The sequence below is a fragment of the Fundulus heteroclitus genome, unplaced genomic scaffold (assembly GCF_011125445.2).
Source record: "Fundulus heteroclitus isolate FHET01 unplaced genomic scaffold, MU-UCD_Fhet_4.1 scaffold_132, whole genome shotgun sequence".
NCBI classification, from domain to species: Eukaryota; Metazoa; Chordata; class Actinopteri; order Cyprinodontiformes; family Fundulidae; genus Fundulus; species Fundulus heteroclitus.
Genome location: NW_023396544.1, coordinates 34557 through 54340, shown reverse-complemented (window position 1 = coordinate 54340; position 19784 = coordinate 34557). Strand labels below are relative to the sequence as shown.

Here is a 19784-nt window from a genome sequence, read left to right as displayed (position 1 = left end):
ATCCAAGATGGTGCCACAGATGGCAGGCTTGGCCCTGCGCTCCATTGTTTATTGCAAGTTTTAGAGTGGTTACTCTGCCCTCTGCCACCATTTGGTGATAACTTTCCCTAGAGAGAATCTCCTGAACATCAGACAGTCCTCTATAGGCCATTTTCCTTCAATTTATATCAACCCCACCTTCACTGAGGTCTACGTTGGTGGTTTCTCCTGGTTTATTCTGGCCACTGTTTACATCCAACCACAAGCGATGATTCTGCACACAGACCGGAGATGGATTAGCTGGTCCACTGGTGTGGTCAGAACCACTTGGAGCTCCACCCACTCAAGAAAACGGATATCCAGTTGGACTTCCAAAAAACATCCATCCATGTGTGGTTTGGCACATCCACAAAACATTACAGGTTTAAACTGCAACAGACAATTTGGTCTGCAGGGAAGATCATAAGGGTGGGCCTTTCCTCCATCCAGGACTTGTAGAAGTCTAGCTTCAGTAAAACAGCAGCTAATATCTTTGCAGAACCCACACATCCTGCACAAAAAATTGCATAGACTTTTACCTTCAGGTTTGGCACTACAGAGAGCTATTTACTAAAACCAGTAAAGGCCTTTATTGACAACCAATGTGTCTGTTATATTAAATCACAAACATAATTATAGAATCATATGTTTTGTTGTCTACTGTAAAGCTATTTGTTTTTAATTGTTGATTAATTTATCTAAAGAATACGAAAAATAAAATGTTACTGTAAAGTCATCTCCATTTCATCTCCAGTTCAGGTAAATTCGCCCGACCAACATCTCAGAGTGTTCGACTCTGCTCAGAAGAGGTGGCGTCAGGTGTGTTCCTCTTCAGCCAACGAACTTCTTGCTAGCATCAGTTGTGAGGAAGTTGGATTTGTCAGGTGAGATCATTTATATGGGACCTCATATATTTCCAAGGCATTTTTAATGCATGAACTGGTTTTATGGATGTGATAACAATGGAATTTGTTTGTTGCAAATCTATTTAGAAATAACTTTGAGTTGAGTCTAAACTTTATGTATCAGAGTCTGCAGAAAACACCAAACTTATTAATGCAGAGTTTATAAAACAGTCATTAGTTCCTATTCAGAACATAAACATCTAAAACAATATTTTAGGAATTATTTCTTAATAACAAAAACTTAATATGTTTTTGCTTGCTAGTTAAAAAAAACAGACTAAAGGTTGTTTGACTGCAGGGAGTGATCAGATTTGTTAGAAAACGGGAGGAGAGGTGGGGGGTGGTTCACAAACAGATTTGTTTATGCATATGTAGCCAAAGCTGCCATTTAAACACCTCCATATAACATCTGTGAACATGCACACAGCCTCAGAGCTTCCAATCTGATTTAGGCTTTAACAAATGGTAAAATGTTAATTTACAAATTTTTAGACCTTAAACAGAAACAGTTACAATTTTCAACATGAAGAAACCAGATTTTATGGCTGTTTTTAACTGTTTTGTGTACAATGATTTTTATTTTTTATACATTTATTTTACTGACACAAATCTCATTCCACAATAATCTCTGTCAGAATAAAAATCATTTTACTTTTTCCTAAAAGCATTCCCATAAAATCAGATTCCAAACTATTTTTATTTATCTGAGGTAGGTTAATTACTTGTTTATTATCGATGCAAACTCCTGCTATAATGTAGAAATGACAAATACCTGAGGAATATTACTCTCACTTAAATTCAGAAACCATATATTCATAATTTTCAAATCTATGAAAAATACTACAGTAATTTAATACAATGATATATGAGACATAATACGTGATTAGAGTTTGTGTTTGTTCCAGTGTGGTGAATTACTCTGTCACATCAGTGCCAGAAGCCAGTGTTGATGTTGGAGACTTCTTCTGTGTCCGGCAGGAAGAGCTGAGCTACGGAAAGAAAATCAAAGACTCATTGTACCCATGGTAACTAACACCGCTGTACTTTATCTCCTAATCTGTCTCTTACAGTGCCCCCTCTGTTGTCTTACTTTGTATTTTTTATTATTAGTATGAATTTACTCTCCTTTACCATGTAAGAAAGTTGCATATTTCTTTTTACTTGTGTTTATGTATCTCTGGTTGTCTTTTAGTGCCTGTGAGAGTGGGGAGGTTCTTACAGTGTTATGCCAAGGTGAGATGTCAGGCCACCATTCATTCTGGGTGGCATACTGGCCCACTTTAAATGTTGCTACCTTACACCTACCCTTCATCCTTGTCTACATGCTGCATTGTAGCTCACAGAATACCATGTTTTTGCACATGCTGTCTCTTTTTGACCGTGTTTGTTTAGATTCTGCATTTTCTTACCTCGAAAATTTTTTATTTCTAAATTTATTTCTTTTCTCTCTTTTGCAGACTGTGGCAGGCGAAGTTTTGCTGCAGACCGTATAGTTGGGGGTGTGGATGCAAGGCAGGGCAGCTGGCCCTGGCAGGTTAGCTTACAGTATGATGGCATTCACCAGTGTGGAGGATCCATCATCTCAGATCGCTGGATTGTTTCTGCTGCTCACTGCTTCCCAGAGTAAGTGAGGCAACAACTTCTGAGTTGGACATTTTGTGTGTTTAGAACTTGTAAAACATTGTTTCACAAATAATGTATAAGTATATTCAATTTTTAAATAATATGACGACATTTTGAGGTGTTTTGATATGTATTGATGTGTGGAGAGCCTAGGAAAACTATTTATTTTTTACTTATTCCACCCAAGGCGCAACCGTTTTATCAATCGATGGCGTGTGCTGCTGGGCTCCATCTACAACAAACCTGTCAATGCTAACGTGGTAGAAGTGAAGACCATTGTTTACCACAGTAGCTACCTGCCCTTTGTAGACACCAACATTGATGACAACAGCAGAGACATTGCAGTGCTCTCCCTCACACAACCGCTCACTTTCAATGGTAAGACATTGTAAAAAAAGGAGCTTTTTCGTGTGTTTTATTTTATAATAATAATAATAGTAATAATAATCATCATATTTATAAAACACAATGATTTAGTTACAGCGCTGCATTAGCCGACCTTTTGGGTTTGGTAAAGTGGAGACTCTAGTAACGCTTGAAGTACTGATAAAGGCCACAATTTGAAAGGCGTTAGTCAGCTAATGAAGTTGTTCCCCAGTAGTTTGAGTGTTGCTAGAGTCTTCACCAGACATTTGACCCTCTCCATGTACTTAGGGGACCGGTGAAGTTGTGCCAGAAATCTTTGGACCTCTGGCCCAGGGGATTTAACCACTCTGCTCCTGTTATAAATTGTCCTGATAGACTGGCGACCTGTCTTGGATATACCCCGCCTCAGCTGGCACCATCATCCCTCACGACCCCAATAGGGATAAGCGCGTTGGAAAATGGATGGATGAAAGTCCAGCCTGGGTGCTTGGATGACAAACAAACTCATATAATACTGGTTTATTCACTATTTTTGCAGTTTCCCAAAGACAGAAGTACTTCTGTGTTTTTTTGGGGGAAATTTGATCTCTCCCCATGCGGTTATATTCTGAATAAAGCCAGGTGCATATACATGCACATCATGATTGTATTAATTGATTTTGTGACCATATAAACGACACAATCCGATTATTTAATATGAATACATTTTAATCCGATTGTGAAATTTTGTGCATGTAAACATAGCTACTGTAACCATTAATACAAATATCCTTGTCATACACAGGTTGTGTGTACCAGGTTTCAGTTAAAATGATAACATCAGCAAACAATGAGGGTGAATTTGTCTTTAACAACCACTCAGTCAAATGGTGTATGTAGCATCAGCATGCTGTTCATGCCCGAGTGACCAATGCAACCACACTGGCCAACTTGCAACAAATATTGGTTGAAGAAGAATAGGATGCTATCCCACAGCAATGTGTGACAAAGCTGGTGAAAACTCTACTGACAAACCTGTTTGTTAAATTAATTGTTCAAACTTCAATCATCAAATCTAATTAGGAACACCAAATAAGAGTAATTTGTGGAATAAACTATTTGGCATTGCCAGAGAGGATTTTGGACGGTTTTCATTGACAAGACGCACATACTGTATTCAGCTGTGCTGCTCATCCCATATATGCATTTTGCTTCAAATTGTGTCACCATTTAAAGAGAAACAAACAGGCTTTGTAATTGGGTTAGGGTGTACATCCACTCCATACATTATATTGGTATGTTGATGTCTATGCAGATTTCAGTAACTTGATTGCATCAACAGTACACTCTATATTTGCACAACGTAACAGGAAACAAAGTCTTGTATCAGTGGTACATGACTGACATCTAGTGATGAGAATGTATAACTACATAAACACAATCTGTACCTAAAGACATGGTGATCTCAGCTGTAACGGGTAACAAAGCCAGAAAAGTACGTCAGAACATTGTGTCTAACATTATTTTATGTTCATTATTTTCTGTTAAATGAAGCCACTAAATACCATTATCCCCCAAGGTCAATCTACTGGGTTTCCTTATATAGAAACCTTTGAATAATAAACTGAACCTGACATTATTGCTTAACAACAATTTGAAATTAGAATGTACATAGTTGACATTGAATATATGGAATATATAGGAACCAGGACACTTTGATGACAAATGGGCTACTGGAACACGAAGGTGATGGACTCGAGAAGACAGTAAGGCACTATTGGTATGCTACTGTTCTAGTAACCCTAGTCAGTGGGGCTACATGAAAAGACTGGATGCTTCGATACTCACAGTTTAAACTAACAGCGAAACAGCTAGAAAGTCAGTTACATCCACAAACTGCAGCTGCTTTCACAACTGGAGATGCAAGACATAGTTTCACAACTAAAGCAAAGGGGAACTAAGAGCTAGGGTTTTTCCGATCCAATCCCATATGATACCTGGGTCAATACCCGATATGCTACTGTTGAATGAATAAACCTTGTACCTTGCCATGTGAGTGAAGTTATGAGGCTTGAAATAAACATAAAAAGTTATTTTAATGTTCACTTTGTCCTTATGGTTTTTAGTTCTACCACATAGTACAGGATGAGTAGGATGGCCTCTTGCTTTGGTAAATCTAGACTTTATCAAAGCATGTTGCACATTTACTTCTAGTTTAATAGAATTCTTCAAATTAAAGTCCAAGAAAAGTCAGATAAAGATAAAGTATATTGTCACTATAAAATGAACTGAGCATAAGAAGGTCAGATAAAAGTTCAGCTATTTAAGGCGTAGTAATGCTTATGTTCTTATGTTTGTAGAGTACATCCAGCCTGTCTGCCTGCCAGCATACGGACAACGACTGATAGATGGACAGATAGGCACCGTGACGGGCTGGGGAAACGTTGGATACTACGGTGGGTGCAAAATCTTAACATGCAGGGTCTTTTAGTTTTTATGATAAAGGTAACGTTCAAATGTTTTTTATCGTCTAAAGATTTTTTTGTATTTCAATACCGTTTACAAATGAAATGGTGGACTCTTAGCTTAGAATTACTCTTTTAAGCACGTCTTTAACAAACTAACAATAGTATGGTACCTGTTGATATAAAGATGTTTTTCCCCCAACAGGCCATCTTGCAGATGTTCTCCAGGAAGCAAACGTCCCCATCATCAGTGATAGCGTCTGTAATGCTCCTGATTACTATGACAACCAGATCACCACCAGCATGTTCTGTGCGGGCTATGAGAAAGGTGGCATCGATGCCTGCCAGGTCAGATATGAGCTTAAATGTGTTAACAACTTTGGATTATTCTATTTTATTGTGCATTGTATGATTTTTTTTTTCCACTTCTGACGACTGTAATTTTTTGTGGACTCAGGGGGACAGTGGGGGTCCTTTCGTGGCACCTGACTGCCTGTCTAAAAGCAGCCGCTACCGGCTGCTCGGGGTGGTGAGCTGGGGAACGGGCTGTGCCATGGCCAAAAAACCAGGGGTCTACACAAGAGTTGCCAGGTTTCTGCCTTGGATATCCACAGCCATGAGGGTAAGAGCCTTGTCTGCACACTTCTGAATGCAAATGCACCAGGACCTGGATCAGAAATGTTGATAGATACTGTATTTACTGGAGGTGTAGTATCTCAGTCAAGGTATTCCAAATTTCTCCTTATTTCCAAAAACACAGATCTGTTTAATTGTTTTATTGGTATTTTAAGCCCCAGGGTTTTTAGTTAAACTGGTGGTGTCAAATATACAACTGGTTCATTTTAACCTTTTTACAAAAACAAACCCTTTTGACTGGGAATAAACCTTTCTGCTCTCATCTTTCTGCAGAACTATCACAACTCACCAGGTGTTCACAAATTGGCTCGACCATGAGATTCCTGCAATCATCTTTCTGCTCTCTCTACTTTTGGATGAGACCAGGAACATTTTCCATCGATGATACTGTGACCCTGTGACAGGGAAGTGAAAAACTGTGAACTTCCGCTTGGGTCAGGGCTTCAGACATTTATTTTGACTGAAACATTCCCCACTTCCTGAGCCTTAATGCATCACCGAAGGTGTGTCAATACGGTGTAGCAAACAAGTTAAACCAGTTGTTTTGTGCCGTTATGAAGACATATGGAGGCAAGAAATATACCTAATATCAGAATCACTAAACTGAATTTTACTTTTGAAAACCGTGTTTAGTTTATTTTTTTCCAATATCTGTGAAGTAGACATTGGACTTGAAGTAGAGATATCTGTTTTGGCATTGGAGTTTAACCGCAATATACTGCACATATTAAGCTCGATCAGCCTGAGCTATTCTGGAAGGAAACTTGATTTAAAAAAAGGTTATCTTTCTGGAGATTTTATCAACCCTTTAGATGAATCGCTGTCTTCAGTGCTGGACTTACTGCTGACAGTGCGTATAGTAGACATGCTAAGTCCACTTAAACACTATATATAAGCTAACTCAAGCTGACAAATCTATGCATACAATCAGAAACCTAAAAAAATCTAAGTGTTTAATATTAATTGTTTTCTGATGTTGCAGCACAGTGGAAATGCCAGTTTTCTTTTCACTTGTACTTATGTGATATGCACCTTCTCTTTTGTGTTTTATAATACATTTTATAATAAAATTTCCACACAACGTTAAGTATGCCTTATACTTTGCAGCGAATTGCACACACGGCGGAAATTGAAGTTCATGTTCCAGTGTTTAGTTGTTGAAAATAATAGTGGGTTACATCTTTACTTTTTCACATTTTGTCACAAGTATTTTAATGGAACCTTATACAAGCGACAAATACAGAGCACAACCAACGTGATTAATTGACATGATGCTGTCTGTCAATCAATCTTGGAGGCTTGTCAGTAACTAACCAATCAGCGATCACAATTTGTCCAAAAGTGAGAGGCCTCTTACCTGCGGGAGCCGCAGACTCTTCAGCTCTGACAACATTGTCAGGATTTTACATTACGAATGCATTGGGGTCAGATGGATTTTATTAAAAAACATCCATAAGAAATGGTTACATGTTGACAGAGGGGAAAGTACAATTCAGACATGCGTTATGCTGATTGTTGGGGTGGAATAAAGTTTATTCCTTTCCCAAAACCTAAAAGGAGTCTAGAAAAATTTAAAAGATGTAAAAGACAACAGTGATCAAGAAGAAACTAACACATGTTCGTCTGTACAAAGATAACTCAATTTTTGTTCATTATTGCATTGTATGCTGAGTGGCTAAATTAAAGGGTAATGCTTGACGCTAGGTCTGCTGTGTTTTATGTGATCTGGATATATGTATGTTCTGGTTGTCTTAAGTGTTTCCTTTGTTAGTTAGAATCAGCTAAAAGGACAAAGCTTTTAATAGGTAGTGTAAAGTAAAATTTGCACTTCTAATACAGAATTTCACGGTGAATTCTTTCAATTGAGAGCTTGACGGCAGCATGAAAACATCCAATGCAGTCTACAGTAACTATTTGAAGTTACCAATATATATTATCAGTTGGATACTTAAACTTGGGCTTAAACGTGAATTTGTGCGTGTTTACCTTGAAATAACTTCACTGACTTGATGTACAACACGTTTACATTTTTTCCCTCCCATCTTCTTTGCTTTAATGTTGGTAGATGAGGCAAAAAGACCTCTGTTAACGCTGAGCTTCACTTTCACCACCACTAACAACGTCCCATAAAACGCAGACTTTTTCAATTGATTTTTAGAATTGCAACAAAAAAAACCCCACATATCTATGTTTAGATGTATAGATGAACTCTGATCGTGCTGTTCCCAGAATTGTCATATTAAACCAGAACCACAAAACCATAAATAAGCAAAAAATGTCTCAGCAAGATAACATTGTTCATCTTTGTGTTAAATTTACCAAAACATGCATTAATTTTTATACTTGTCAGTCAAAAAATATTGCTACGCAATCTAATACAAAAAATAATTAAATTATCGCTATGTGTGTGCTGAGACTTTTAGACCAAATGTGTTAAACTAGTTGTTCTCTGAGAATGATGACGAGTTCTTTAGTAGACAGAATGTTTTGCTGCTTGCTTCTCATTCACAGAAAGCTCGCTGACATTTGGCATAAAAGTCAATACACACCGGCCGTTTCATTACTGGAGGTCTTATAGACACTTTGCAAAATTCAAGTTGCTGCTTTGAGTGTTTCATGAAAATAAAAGTGAATCAAAAACACAGAAATATATTATTTATTTTTAGTTGATCTATGATATTTACAGCTGAAACAGGAGTGCAGTACAAACATAGACATGAGGTGCTTTATGTTGTTGTTGGCTGATGGACTTTTTAACGGTGCAAGTCATTGGGCTTCTCTCTGATGTCCTCTCTGCTGGGTCTCCGTCCTTTGGCCCCTTTTATTTATTTCCCATATTAATAGTTATCTCAGCCAGCATGCGCACCATTATATTTAGTTCAGCTACATCGTCCCTTCTTATTAATGACGATCCTGATCATGGCCCAGTGGCGTCAGTCGTCCTTCTTAAAGATACATGTTTTTAAGACAAAGGAAATATTTAATGATTTTAGAAGAACCTGCTTCTTCATCCTACCCATGGGCATCTGCAGTGAGAATGTTGAAATTGTGAACCAGTATAAAAAACCTGCGACCTGTTCTGCGTGACAGGCTGACGTCTCATCGGCGAATGTATTTCTATTGTTGTGGATTTAATGTTTAGCTTGAACATTTGGTTTGATCATTTAACTTGCACAAACAGAGACAAACTGTTGGGAATTGTCAGGGTGTGCAGCAACATCGCTGGTACATCCTTGAGCGACCTCACCGCCCTGCATAAGGAGCGGGGAGTGAAAAAAGGCCAAACTGGTCCTGGCAGATCCAGCCCACCCACTGCATGATGAATCCAAGCTGCTTCCATCTAGACACGGATGTCTGCTGTCAGGATTCAAGACTAATTGACTAAAACATTCATTTCTCCCTACAGCCATTGGATTTTTAAGTAATGTCATTAAATATTGTGATTTTAGTGTGTATGTTTTTGTTATGTCTATCTTTGTGTTTTACTACTAGCTTAGCAATTAAAGGCTAATAAGGATTCTTGAATTTGCAGGAGTGCAGTACAAACGTAGACATAAGCTGCTTTATGTTCTGCCCAAAAGCTGACAAAATCTACATGATACGCTTAAATAACTCTGTCTAGTCTTAATCTATATAACTCCTTTCCTGCCAGGAAACATATTAAAATAAATAAAAAACTGCCTTGCTGATATTCTGAGCTCCTGAGGGCTCGTACAGCCTGACCTTCACCATCTTTGTTTCTCCTGAAACAAATTAGGTCACTGTATTAAAATGAAGATGTGAGCAGCTCAGCTGGATTTGACCACCGAGGAGTAGATCACAGAGCTGTCATCTTCTCTTCCTTTAGACCTGAGGAGAGGATCATGTTGTAAATATGCATTAACTTTACAAAAGCAGAGCTTTGTACCTTCACTACAACATGCTTACACTGTTAAAGACGTCTTGGTATTGCTATTGTAGCAATGCAAACAAGGGCTATAAACTCAGAAAGGTTTTCTGTCTACACTGAAAGTCAATCTTCTCCCTGTAGTGTATTTTATTTTGGGTTATGGTTTTGACCCTGTTTAATGATGGTACCTTGCTGCTGCACATGTAAACCTGAATCTAAACCTACCAGGAGTTTTTGTGCCTTGTTTTGTTCCGGACGCTGGGTTTGATTGTCACCGTGGAGTAGATAATCTCAACTTCAGACGATCTGCGAGTCTAAAAATGAAAGAAAGAAATTTAGCTTTTGCAACTTATTAATATTATATTGCTACCATTAGAGATATTTATTTGTATACTCGTGCAACAATGTTTTACATTTTTTTGTGTAGCTGGAGTGTTGTAGGGGTCAGGACAAGACGGAAGTACGTGGATGTTGGAATAAATGGCAGCTGTTGCTTCTTCTGAGTTGGACGCTCCTCCATTGAGCCGGGAGTCTAAATCAGTCTGCTGAATAAACCAGAGAAGAAGGCAATGGTCACTTTTCAGTGTGTGTGATTTGAGCTTTCTGTTCTTTGCAGTTTTTTTTTTTCTTTCAAAAATGCCACATAAAGTTCAATTAAGAAAGAAATGACCAGGCATGATTGACTTCTTTGAATATGTGAGCCTAGGATGTTATTTAACAGCTTATTGTAGGTGCACTCACGTTTTTCTCTGCCGAGTTCTTCACTTTCTTCCTGAGATAAACAACAAAAGTTGACAGAACATTTCTGAATATTTCATCTTACGGAATAGCATGTTCTTTACTTGTTGCTTAATCCTGTGGCATCTTTTTACTGATTGGAAAATACATCATCTAGGGTTCACTCAGATTATTTAAAAAACATTTTGTTTGGAGGAAATATCTGGAGAATGAACAAGAAATACAACAATTTCTTTCATTTCTTTCCTCATTCATCTATAAGTACACCCATAGGCTGAAAATTTGCCACTTGATTATTCTTCTAAGCTAAAATCAAACAAAACCATAGAAATGTTCTTTTTTCATTCATTATATAATGGTGGACTTAAAGTATAGTTACTAGTAATTTTACTCAATATTGTGTGCCGAGATAGAGTAAAGCTGTATTTTTATCCTTTCTGTGATTTTCACAGGTGCTGCCGTCTTGGCATCCAGCGAGAATATCACTAACCGTGACCTACCAACTACAAACATGCAATAGATCTAAACATGCTGGAAGGCCAAGCATACGGTTACAAAAATCAACCATGGCATGGCATTCTGCACACAGAATTTACTGACTTTGTGAAATGCACGCCTGTGAAAAATGTCTGACAGCTTGCAGTATGATGGAGGTATGTTTACACTCTTCTTGGTGCAGTTCGTACTTCCGGGCTTTCTGTTTAGTCAAGAGTGGCTGCGCTCAAAGATTGTGTATAGTTTGCTATTTCAAATGTTTTGGGGGAGGCTGTAATGTAGTATGTGTCAATTATGAATGCAGCAATGTTTTACGCTAAGAATACGGCATGTCTTACAAGAAAATTGTTAGATCTTTTTGTTTGACTTTAAGCTCAATCAGATTGGATAGCGTCTGTTAATCGACATTTTCAAGGCTTGCTGAAAACCATTTTCCCAGTGGCCATGGTGTGTTCAGGGTCTTCATTTTTCACCTGACCTCCTGCCTGCTTCTCTGATTCATGAGCTCGTTGCCAGGCCTGTCAGACTGGGTGGATGAGCATGTCTTGGTAGATGCACAGTTGTGCTATGCTCTGTCCCTTTCTAGACAACGGTGCTGAGCAGTGCTTTGTGCCATGGTCAAAACTTAGGACCTATGGGGTGTAACAATACTTTAAACCGCTTTGTTTCTCTGTCTTTATGTTTCCGGTTGCTCTCTAACAAACTTCTGAGACCAATAATAAAAACAGAACAAAACGCTTAAAATCTTAATTTGAATTTGTTGACACTTTCTTGCTGTTATGTCATCAACTATATATATAAAAAAATTCAAGATATATCAATACTTTTGTGAGGCACTTTAAATGACCTTTACGTTGCTCTTTGCCTGCTCTGAATAAAAACAGCTCGACAAAATGGAAACTCAGTGATGTACTCCGTGTTCACAGTTAGGATGTGTGTTGGGATCTGTCAAAAGTTAATGTTCCACACACAAAAAAGACATTTCCAGACAATGAAGTCACACTAAATGTATGTTGGCCAACAGGTACAACTGCATGACTGAGGTAAGTCGTCCCAACTCCTGATGACTCACCTGAACAAGAGCAACGCTGCGACTAACAGTGCAACGAGAAATAGTCCAACCCCAGCTAAGATGGGAAGGAGCTGGCTTCCTGGGGAGCAAACAAACTCATTTTAGATCAGAATTAAGTCAAAGAAAGAGTCAGCAGCAGTAAAGAGTGCCACAAACCACGCTGCTCTGCTGCCATGGCCAGGACCACCTCGGTTGAGTTGCCCTCTCCCCGACTGTTCCTTACATGGCAGACGTAGAGACCGCTGTGGGACGGCTCCATGGAGGGAATGGACAGCACCTGTCCTGAGCCCACGTGGAGCAGGGAGTTGGAGCTGCTCGTTTCTGTCCTTTTGTACCAGGTGTAGCTGTCGGCCGCAGGATTGGCATCGCTGCTGCAGGTTAGGTTGACGCTGCTGCCCTCAACGATAGGCTCAGCATTCACTGAGACTGAAACATTCTCAGGGTGATCTGAAGAGAAGAAAATGTATGTGTTACACAGAATTATTCAAAAATACTATTGAGCAAAATGCTCAATCATGTTAGGGACGTTCTATAGGGATTTTAAGTATGACACATAAAGACCTATTATTGGTCTCCACTAGATTTAACTTCTTACACCTGCAGTTGGTATTCTGTTTGTTTTGAGCAGGAACATTTTAAGAACCAGAGACTATTTTTGCATGCATTGCAAACCTTTATCATAGACTGTGCACAGTCTAAGTGTGTTTTTTTATGTCTTTATTTATGTTTTGCATTTACAGTGACATTCACGGTGAAAGACTGATTTGACTGCAGCAACTCTCTGTCTTCCTGTGTTATGCAACCTGCTCTGCGGCTGCACCGAGCTGTGAGGCAGAGAGCTGTAGAAACTCCAAATTATGACCCTCAGCAGTGCCGGCCCAAGCCTGTCGGGGGCCTTAAGCCTCTCGGGGGCCCCCCTGCCACCACGCAGAATCACCTATGCTAGAAGATTATTGACACAAATGTCACGTTATAATGTTATAGCGAATATTATAAACAAATACAGCGAGGTTATGTATTAATACAAAATAAATATATACAATACTTAAAATACTTCACTCTAATTAAAACTTCTGAATACAAACTGTCATTAAACAAATTAAATAAATTATTTCATCATTCATTCATTCATGTATACCACTTGTTTAAGTTATTTAATTGTAAATAAATAAATAAATAAATAAACGATTGGGGGGCCCCCCTGGCCAAGTGTCCGCTTAGTTCGCTTTTGCCTCGGGCCGGCTCTGACCCTCAGAGCAAAGGGTTAAGTTTATAACGCAGGGCAGGGTCTTTCTCTGTAGGTTTTGACTGCACATGATCAACTGAAACCACATGTTCCAGCTGAATTATCAAGGGGGAACGACGAAAACGCTTTGCATGAAGACAAGGTCTGCAAGAGCCAGATGTCAATCTATTGAAGACGTTAGCTGCATGTGTTGAGTCATATATTGAAGGTCAGAAAACAAAAAGACTGCACCGCTGAAACTCCTGTTGGGATAAAATAATCTGTTGATGTCAAGAGGAATGAGTACTGCAGCGTTATGAAAGCCAGTGGTGAGTGAATCTAGTGGGGCCTGTAACAATTCCACTGATCCACCCCTTGTACTCACACTGGACGTTGAGGTGTATCTCTGATGAGTTTATCAGGTCGCTGCCTCTCCAGCTCAGGCTGTTCCACGCCTGGCAGTGGTACCGTCCCGTGTGTCTGGGCTGGACCTCTGAGATGACACGGGTCTGACCCGAACTCACATACTCCCCGTCCTTGTAGAGACGATATCCGCCTTGTGCCACAGGAGGGTTGGCCTTGCTGCTGCAGGTCAGAGTCACCGTGCTTCCTCTGTCGATGTCTCCAGATGGGTTCGCTGACAGCGTTACATCTGTGGGAGCATCTGGTTTTCCAGCGCAATGAGAAGTTTAGTCTCCAAGTAAGCTGAACAGATAGCCATAGTCAAAGATTAACTTTAATTCCAGTATGAGAAGAGAGGGAAATTACAAATATTTTGCTCTGTTGCCAATGCAAAAAGTATTTAAATCATTTGTTTGCAGCAGCGGTGGGTGGTGAGTCTAAATATGTACAGTGTAAGCATTAGCCAAGGTAACAGGAAACCATGCATTTCTTTAAACTCCGATCAAGTAAAAAAAAAAGGTCCAGTATAAATGTAACATATATTTCAATAACATTCATTCTAGAGGAATTTTAAAAATTTCACCGATGCTTTTTGACAAAAGCAGGGATGCCAAGAATAAATGTGGAAGATGGTGTAATTTGATCAAATGTTTGATTTTTTTTTATTTAGATTTTATACAAGAGAAGATTGTAGTAAAAAAAACTGATTATTGTTTTTAAGGTTTGATTTTAAATTAGAGAAATTTTATTTAGGTTTACTAACTGTAAGCAGACTAACAAACTGTTTTTACACAAATTATATAAAATACCAAATATAACGCACAATCTATTAGTACTATACCATTAAAAGTTTAAAAAAGTATAGAAGTATTCTTGTTGCTGTAAATAGAGTTGTTATTTATATAAAAAATATGTTGAAGTGTCGGGTCCCTTTAATTGCCCACCTTGTCAGTAATCCAGGTAGATTTAGCTACTATTCTACAAGAACAGTAGCTCATTACCTAAACTTTGATACAGTATTTAGGTCTCTGTAAAAACTATACAGTGTGCTGATTTAGTTAAAAATAGTCAACAACCAATGAGTCAGTTGTGTTTGAACAAGAAGGTAGTCATGACTCAAGAAGATGAGGGGAAGGACAGTCATGTTTCTTTCCACAAAAAGAGCAGGAATAATCAGTCCATATACTGTTTAGTGGATTACAGCCTGGATATGTGGAGCTGGATCTCCATGCAAAATGACATGCTTGATATTTTCTGCCCCTCATAGACTCACAGTGAACGATCAGAGCAACAGAGGCGGACCAAACCCTCTCCTTTCCCAGCGTGACACAGAGGTAACTCCCAGCATCCTCTCTTCTGGCCTGGAACACTGTGCTCCAAACACGTTGTCCGTCTTTGAACCAGGCGACCTCTGTAGGATCAGGACAGCCTGACCTGCAGATCAGCCTGACTGTGTCTCCCTCTCTGGCGGTGCTCGGCTGCACCACTGAAGTCAACTCTGTCACAGGGAAACACACGAGTCGCTGAGAAAATCAATCCCTATAAAATGTGTGTTTATATGTACTCTTGTCTTATTACCTTTCACATACAAAGCAGCGTAGCTGCTGACCTCTCTCCAGCTCCCAAGGGTTGTTGAAAAACTGAAATAATATGCTCCTTGGTCTGAGGGCTGAACGTTATTGATCCTCAGGTTGCAGTTGCCACGGTAGTTGCCCAAATAAGTAAAATGGTTCGGTGGTGAAGGGAGCGCTGAGAGGGGAACCAGACTCAACTTATTAGAAACTCGTTGGCCTTTAGACCAGCCGACCCAGGTAACAATACTCCCTAAACTATAGTCGTACTCGCACTTTAAATCCACTGTCGTCCCTATTAAAGCGCACTGGTTTTCGTAGGTCACCCCCCAGTTTCCACTCCATACACCTTTGGTAAAATACATTTTAGAAAACAAGTAAAATACAACAAAATTTTCAGTCATCTACTTGGCAAAACAGTTTTTTAAAAGAAAGATCTTACCTGGAATAAATCCCAGAATGAGAATCCACCTTCCCATAGTTTGAATTGAACAGTAAGTCATGAAACTGTAGCGTACAAAATGAGGACATGAGAAATAACCCACTCTGTGTATTCCTTGGGTATTTCTTGATCACTGAAAAGCAGAAGTAGACCGCCCTCCTACCGCTGTTTTCTTTTATTATATCATGACACCTTCTAAGCGATAATTAAGTTTAAGCTAATATACCTCTCATTGTAAAAGTGAATGACGAGAGCAATGGGAAGCTAAGGTGTGGAGAAACAGGACAAATTCAGCTGATTTGTCAAACCTCCGTGTTGAGACAGAGTACAGGGTGTTCAGGATCTGACAGCATGAAGCTGCGGTTGTGCAAACGAAGACATGCATGGTTAATCGGTTTTCACTTTCATGTGTAACAAGTAACAGACTGGCTATTGAACACGTTTTTAGGAGAGGAATAAGCTCTCATCTGCTGACAGCCATGGCTGCCCTGTGCAGAATCTGTGGAGTGGGATGTGAGCTTCAACAGGATTTCCTCCTTGAATTCTCACCATGTCTAAAATAGGGTGAGAGTTAGTTAGTAAAGTCACTATTATAAGTCATCATTCTCTCTGTGTTTAGATAAAAACTCACTTTTCTTCCTCCCCATGCCCTTTTGACCTTCTGCGTGCCAAATACCAGCCTTGTCTCATCTTTGTCCACTAGAGGGAGACACTGATTCACACAGCAAAAATCACAATTCAATTTAGCTTTCTGAACACTTCTAACCTTCAAACCCAGTTCATTTGATGTGGTTTGACACGTTTTTTTAATTTCTACTGCATTTGTTTAATGTGTTTAACGTTAGTGAATGATTCAGTTTTAACCTTCATGTGGTGTTCATTTGTGAAGGTTTGGTACTTTTAGTGCTGAAGGAATGTGAAAACCAAAGACATTTATCAAAAATAGTATTTTTAAATTGACAGTTTAACATTTTACCCAGGGTCTTTTTGATTGAACATGCCAATGTAAACAAAATGCCTGAGCTCTCTGGCTCCCTACTTCTCCCCAGTGTTTAAATCTACTCGGCCAAACTTGCTATAGTATTGGAAGAAAAAAATGAATGAATCAATTAATTAAATAGTGAACTGAATGATTGTAAAGTAAAATGTTCGCATGATATTAATACAATGTTTTTACACTTCTGTCTATTCTCAGTCTACATTAATTAAGTTCTGAACCATTGCTTCTGAATCTCTCCATTATAAAATGAAATAATATGAGCACAGCGTGGTGACATTAGAGTTGCTGTTTTTCTGTTTTCTGAAAGTTAACATCCTTTAACTTCTTCTGTCATGCTGAGTCATGTGAAATTTAAGGAAAATGGCCAGGTTGAGATAAAGTCTGAGGAAACAGGGTTGGGTAACCGTGCGGTTGCCTGTCATGTTCACTTCCGTCCACCGCGTCTCTGACCAACCAGAGAGCATCTTTGCGTAACACCTGAAATGTAGATGCCATGTTTAATTTCCCCATGTTCTGTAATATAGCGTCTGTGTTGTAAGATGGACAAAAAGAACAAATACTCGGTGTGGCAACGTCTTCTGGAACCGACCAGTGTCACTGAGGAATTTCTCAAATGTGAAGAAACAGTAATCAGTAATTCAGTCAATGAGCAGATTAGATGGAGTATTCTAGTACCCTCATATGTTTAATATTTAAAGCCAAATTATGAAACACAATCAGTAGTGAAGTTGAAAAAAACAATCCAGGGTTCAAAAAGCACTGAAAGTCTTTTTTGTTTTATTTTTTCTCAGTATCCCAGTTGTTCACCAGTTGGGTCACAATTTGTTGAAATAATCTACCATCAGCAAGAAGGACTTAAAGCAAGCAATCAGATCCAACCCATTTAATGTAAAAAGTTTCTCTACCATTGATTGGCAAACATCAAGCTTTATTCACTAATGTTCCTAATGTCCCACTGTTGGTCTTATTAGAAACAGTTATTTCTGAATACCAACATTCAGCAATCTAAATTTTATGAGGCTGTAAAGTATAATGTAGTAACTAGAAATGCAGTGCCAAAATGTTGGTGGGGCCAAAAACAGTAGCAGAGATATCACAGCTTGTACAGTACAGTGCATAGAAATGCGAGCAAGGCAGCCTAAGGTGCTTTTTTTTAAATTGGCGTTTCATCCTTTAAGCCCTTTAAACCATTTTACTTCACTGGACAGCATGCCACTCCGGGACGCATTGAAGGAAAGAGACGACATGCAGTTCAGGGGCTGCGTTAACGGAGAGGTCCTCGGTGCTCTCTGTCTGAACTGGGACGGTGTCATGATTCACACACAGATACAGGAAGTTTTCTGTGCCACCAAGTGATGAAAGCACAGCGACCGCTTCCCTGGAGACCGCTTCCCCCCGCGGCGTTCTGTGGGACAAGGGCAGCAGAAAATCAGGAGAGTGACCACAGATCAGGCATAACAGAGCAGGCAAAGAGAACAAGACTGATTATCTGTCCATCATAGTACCTGTCAGTGGGTAGCAGATTGAACATTTTATATATTTTCAAGCATTAGAAGCTTAGAAACGAGCAACTGTAACGATTCAGAGAGCTTGACAAGGATTGAATTGCGAGGATGAGTGGGTCACGGCTCCTGCCCTGAACGGCACCTCTTGTGGCGTGTTCTTGGTGTGCTGTGGTAGGCCTTTATGAACAGTGGTCCATTAAGTCAACACTGATGGACTCCTAGCAGCAACTGGATCTGGGCCAGAGGAAGGAACTACTTTGGCAGCCCGGTTTGGGCTTATGGGGACCAACGACCAATCAGAACGATGAGAGCCCCATTTATTTTATAACTCAGGAGTTTGTTTTGGTGTAGATCAAGACCAAACTAATTGTTATTGCAGCCGACGTGCTCCGTTTCCCTCATGGCTGTGACCTCTTGTATTTTTGTAAGCAAAATGGTGCAGAGAAATGGTTTGAGGTTTCGACTCAGGCTCCAAAGTCTCAATCGAGCAACTGCAGGATGTGCCGACAAACAAGCCTGATTCATGGAGGCCCCTTTCATTTCTTACAGCATGGTAAAGAACCTGCTGCTAACATCTTGATTATTCAACGGTCTTGTGAAGCCAATGCCTCAACAATTGAGAGCTATTATCACAGCAAAATGTTTGCCAACACACTATAGGGCAGGTGGTCATATTGTTTGTCATACATTTTTACGATGTACGTTTCTGTCATTTACCGAAGGAGGAAGGACGAAGAAAGAAATGGATATTTTCAATGAAAAGAGCGCAGGCAGACACTCCCATGGACTGGGGGGCATCATACTACGACAGAATTTGCAGTCTACACTTATCTCTCCGGTAAATACACTTAATTCTGCTCTAGTCATTGTTCTACTTAAATAGCGGCGGAGGGTACACAGATCGCTACACGGGCCGGAGAAAGCAGCGGTAGCAGCAGCAGCCAAGCAGGCAGCGGCGGAGCAGGCAGCGGCTGCTCTGCCAGTTCACGGGCTGCGGCAGCGGGGGCGCCGCCGGCTACACGGCAGCTAGCAGCAGGGGCTACAGCCGCTGCTGCTGCTATTACGCCACGGTTCACGGCGCTAGTACTTCTGTGTTTACGCTGCAATGTCGCCGACACCGCCACCCTTTAACAAGACAAAAACACCTAAATAATCCGTAGTAGTGAACATTTTTTTTTTTTTTAACCTACCGGGCCTCTGCTGAGACGCGGTCTGTGTCAGACGCCGCTTTGTGCTGTTGCACAAACATGTGTGAACAACATCCATCCATTTTCTGACCGATTAATCCCTCATGGTGTCACGGGCGTTGCTGGAGCCTTTTTCCCGATTTAAAATAATTGTAGCCGTCCAGTGGGTCATGCTTTCGTGCTCTCTGTCTGTACTGGCCTGCCATGTTTATAGGCAGCTGTATTATGTCATGGTACGGAGGCTTGGCCAGCATTTCACAGACTCG

The 19784-nt window shown here is 39.8% G+C and overlaps 2 protein-coding genes and 1 long non-coding RNA gene across 3 annotated transcripts in view; 1 reads left to right on the top strand and 2 right to left on the bottom strand.

Annotated features, from left to right (window-relative positions):
- The window catches only part of LOC105923329 (serine protease hepsin), a gene marked incomplete in the record, with an annotated part of 52360 nt that extends 45283 nt beyond the window's left edge, over positions 1-7077 (top strand). Inside the window, 9 exon segments of the mRNA XM_036129050.1 lie at positions 773-902; positions 1829-1948; positions 2116-2156; positions 2381-2546; positions 2734-2924; positions 5252-5347; positions 5562-5704; positions 5814-5978; positions 6266-7077. Of these exon segments, the coding sequence (XP_035984943.1) occupies positions 773-902; positions 1829-1948; positions 2116-2156; positions 2381-2546; positions 2734-2924; positions 5252-5347; positions 5562-5704; positions 5814-5978; positions 6266-6310 (1097 nt within the window).
- A 1231-nt stretch (positions 7078-8308) lies between these two features.
- Positions 8309-10415, bottom strand: LOC118558593. The gene is made up of 3 exons (XR_004928357.1): positions 10295-10415; positions 10107-10195; positions 8309-9841 (listed from the first exon to the last, which is right to left on the bottom strand). It is a non-coding gene; the product is annotated as an uncharacterized LOC118558593 (long non-coding RNA).
- Positions 10416-12171: 1756 nt separating this feature from the next.
- On the bottom strand, positions 12172-15922 carry LOC118558592 (B-cell receptor CD22-like). Its single transcript, XM_036129051.1, has 6 exons — positions 15827-15922; positions 15392-15733; positions 15087-15311; positions 13797-14075; positions 12343-12633; positions 12172-12265 (listed from the first exon to the last, which is right to left on the bottom strand). The coding sequence occupies exons 1-6, from the start codon at positions 15885-15887 to the stop codon at positions 12183-12185; spliced, it is 1281 nt and encodes a 426-aa protein (XP_035984944.1). The 5' UTR covers positions 15888-15922; the 3' UTR covers positions 12172-12182.
- Between the last annotated feature and the right edge of the window lie 3862 nt (positions 15923-19784).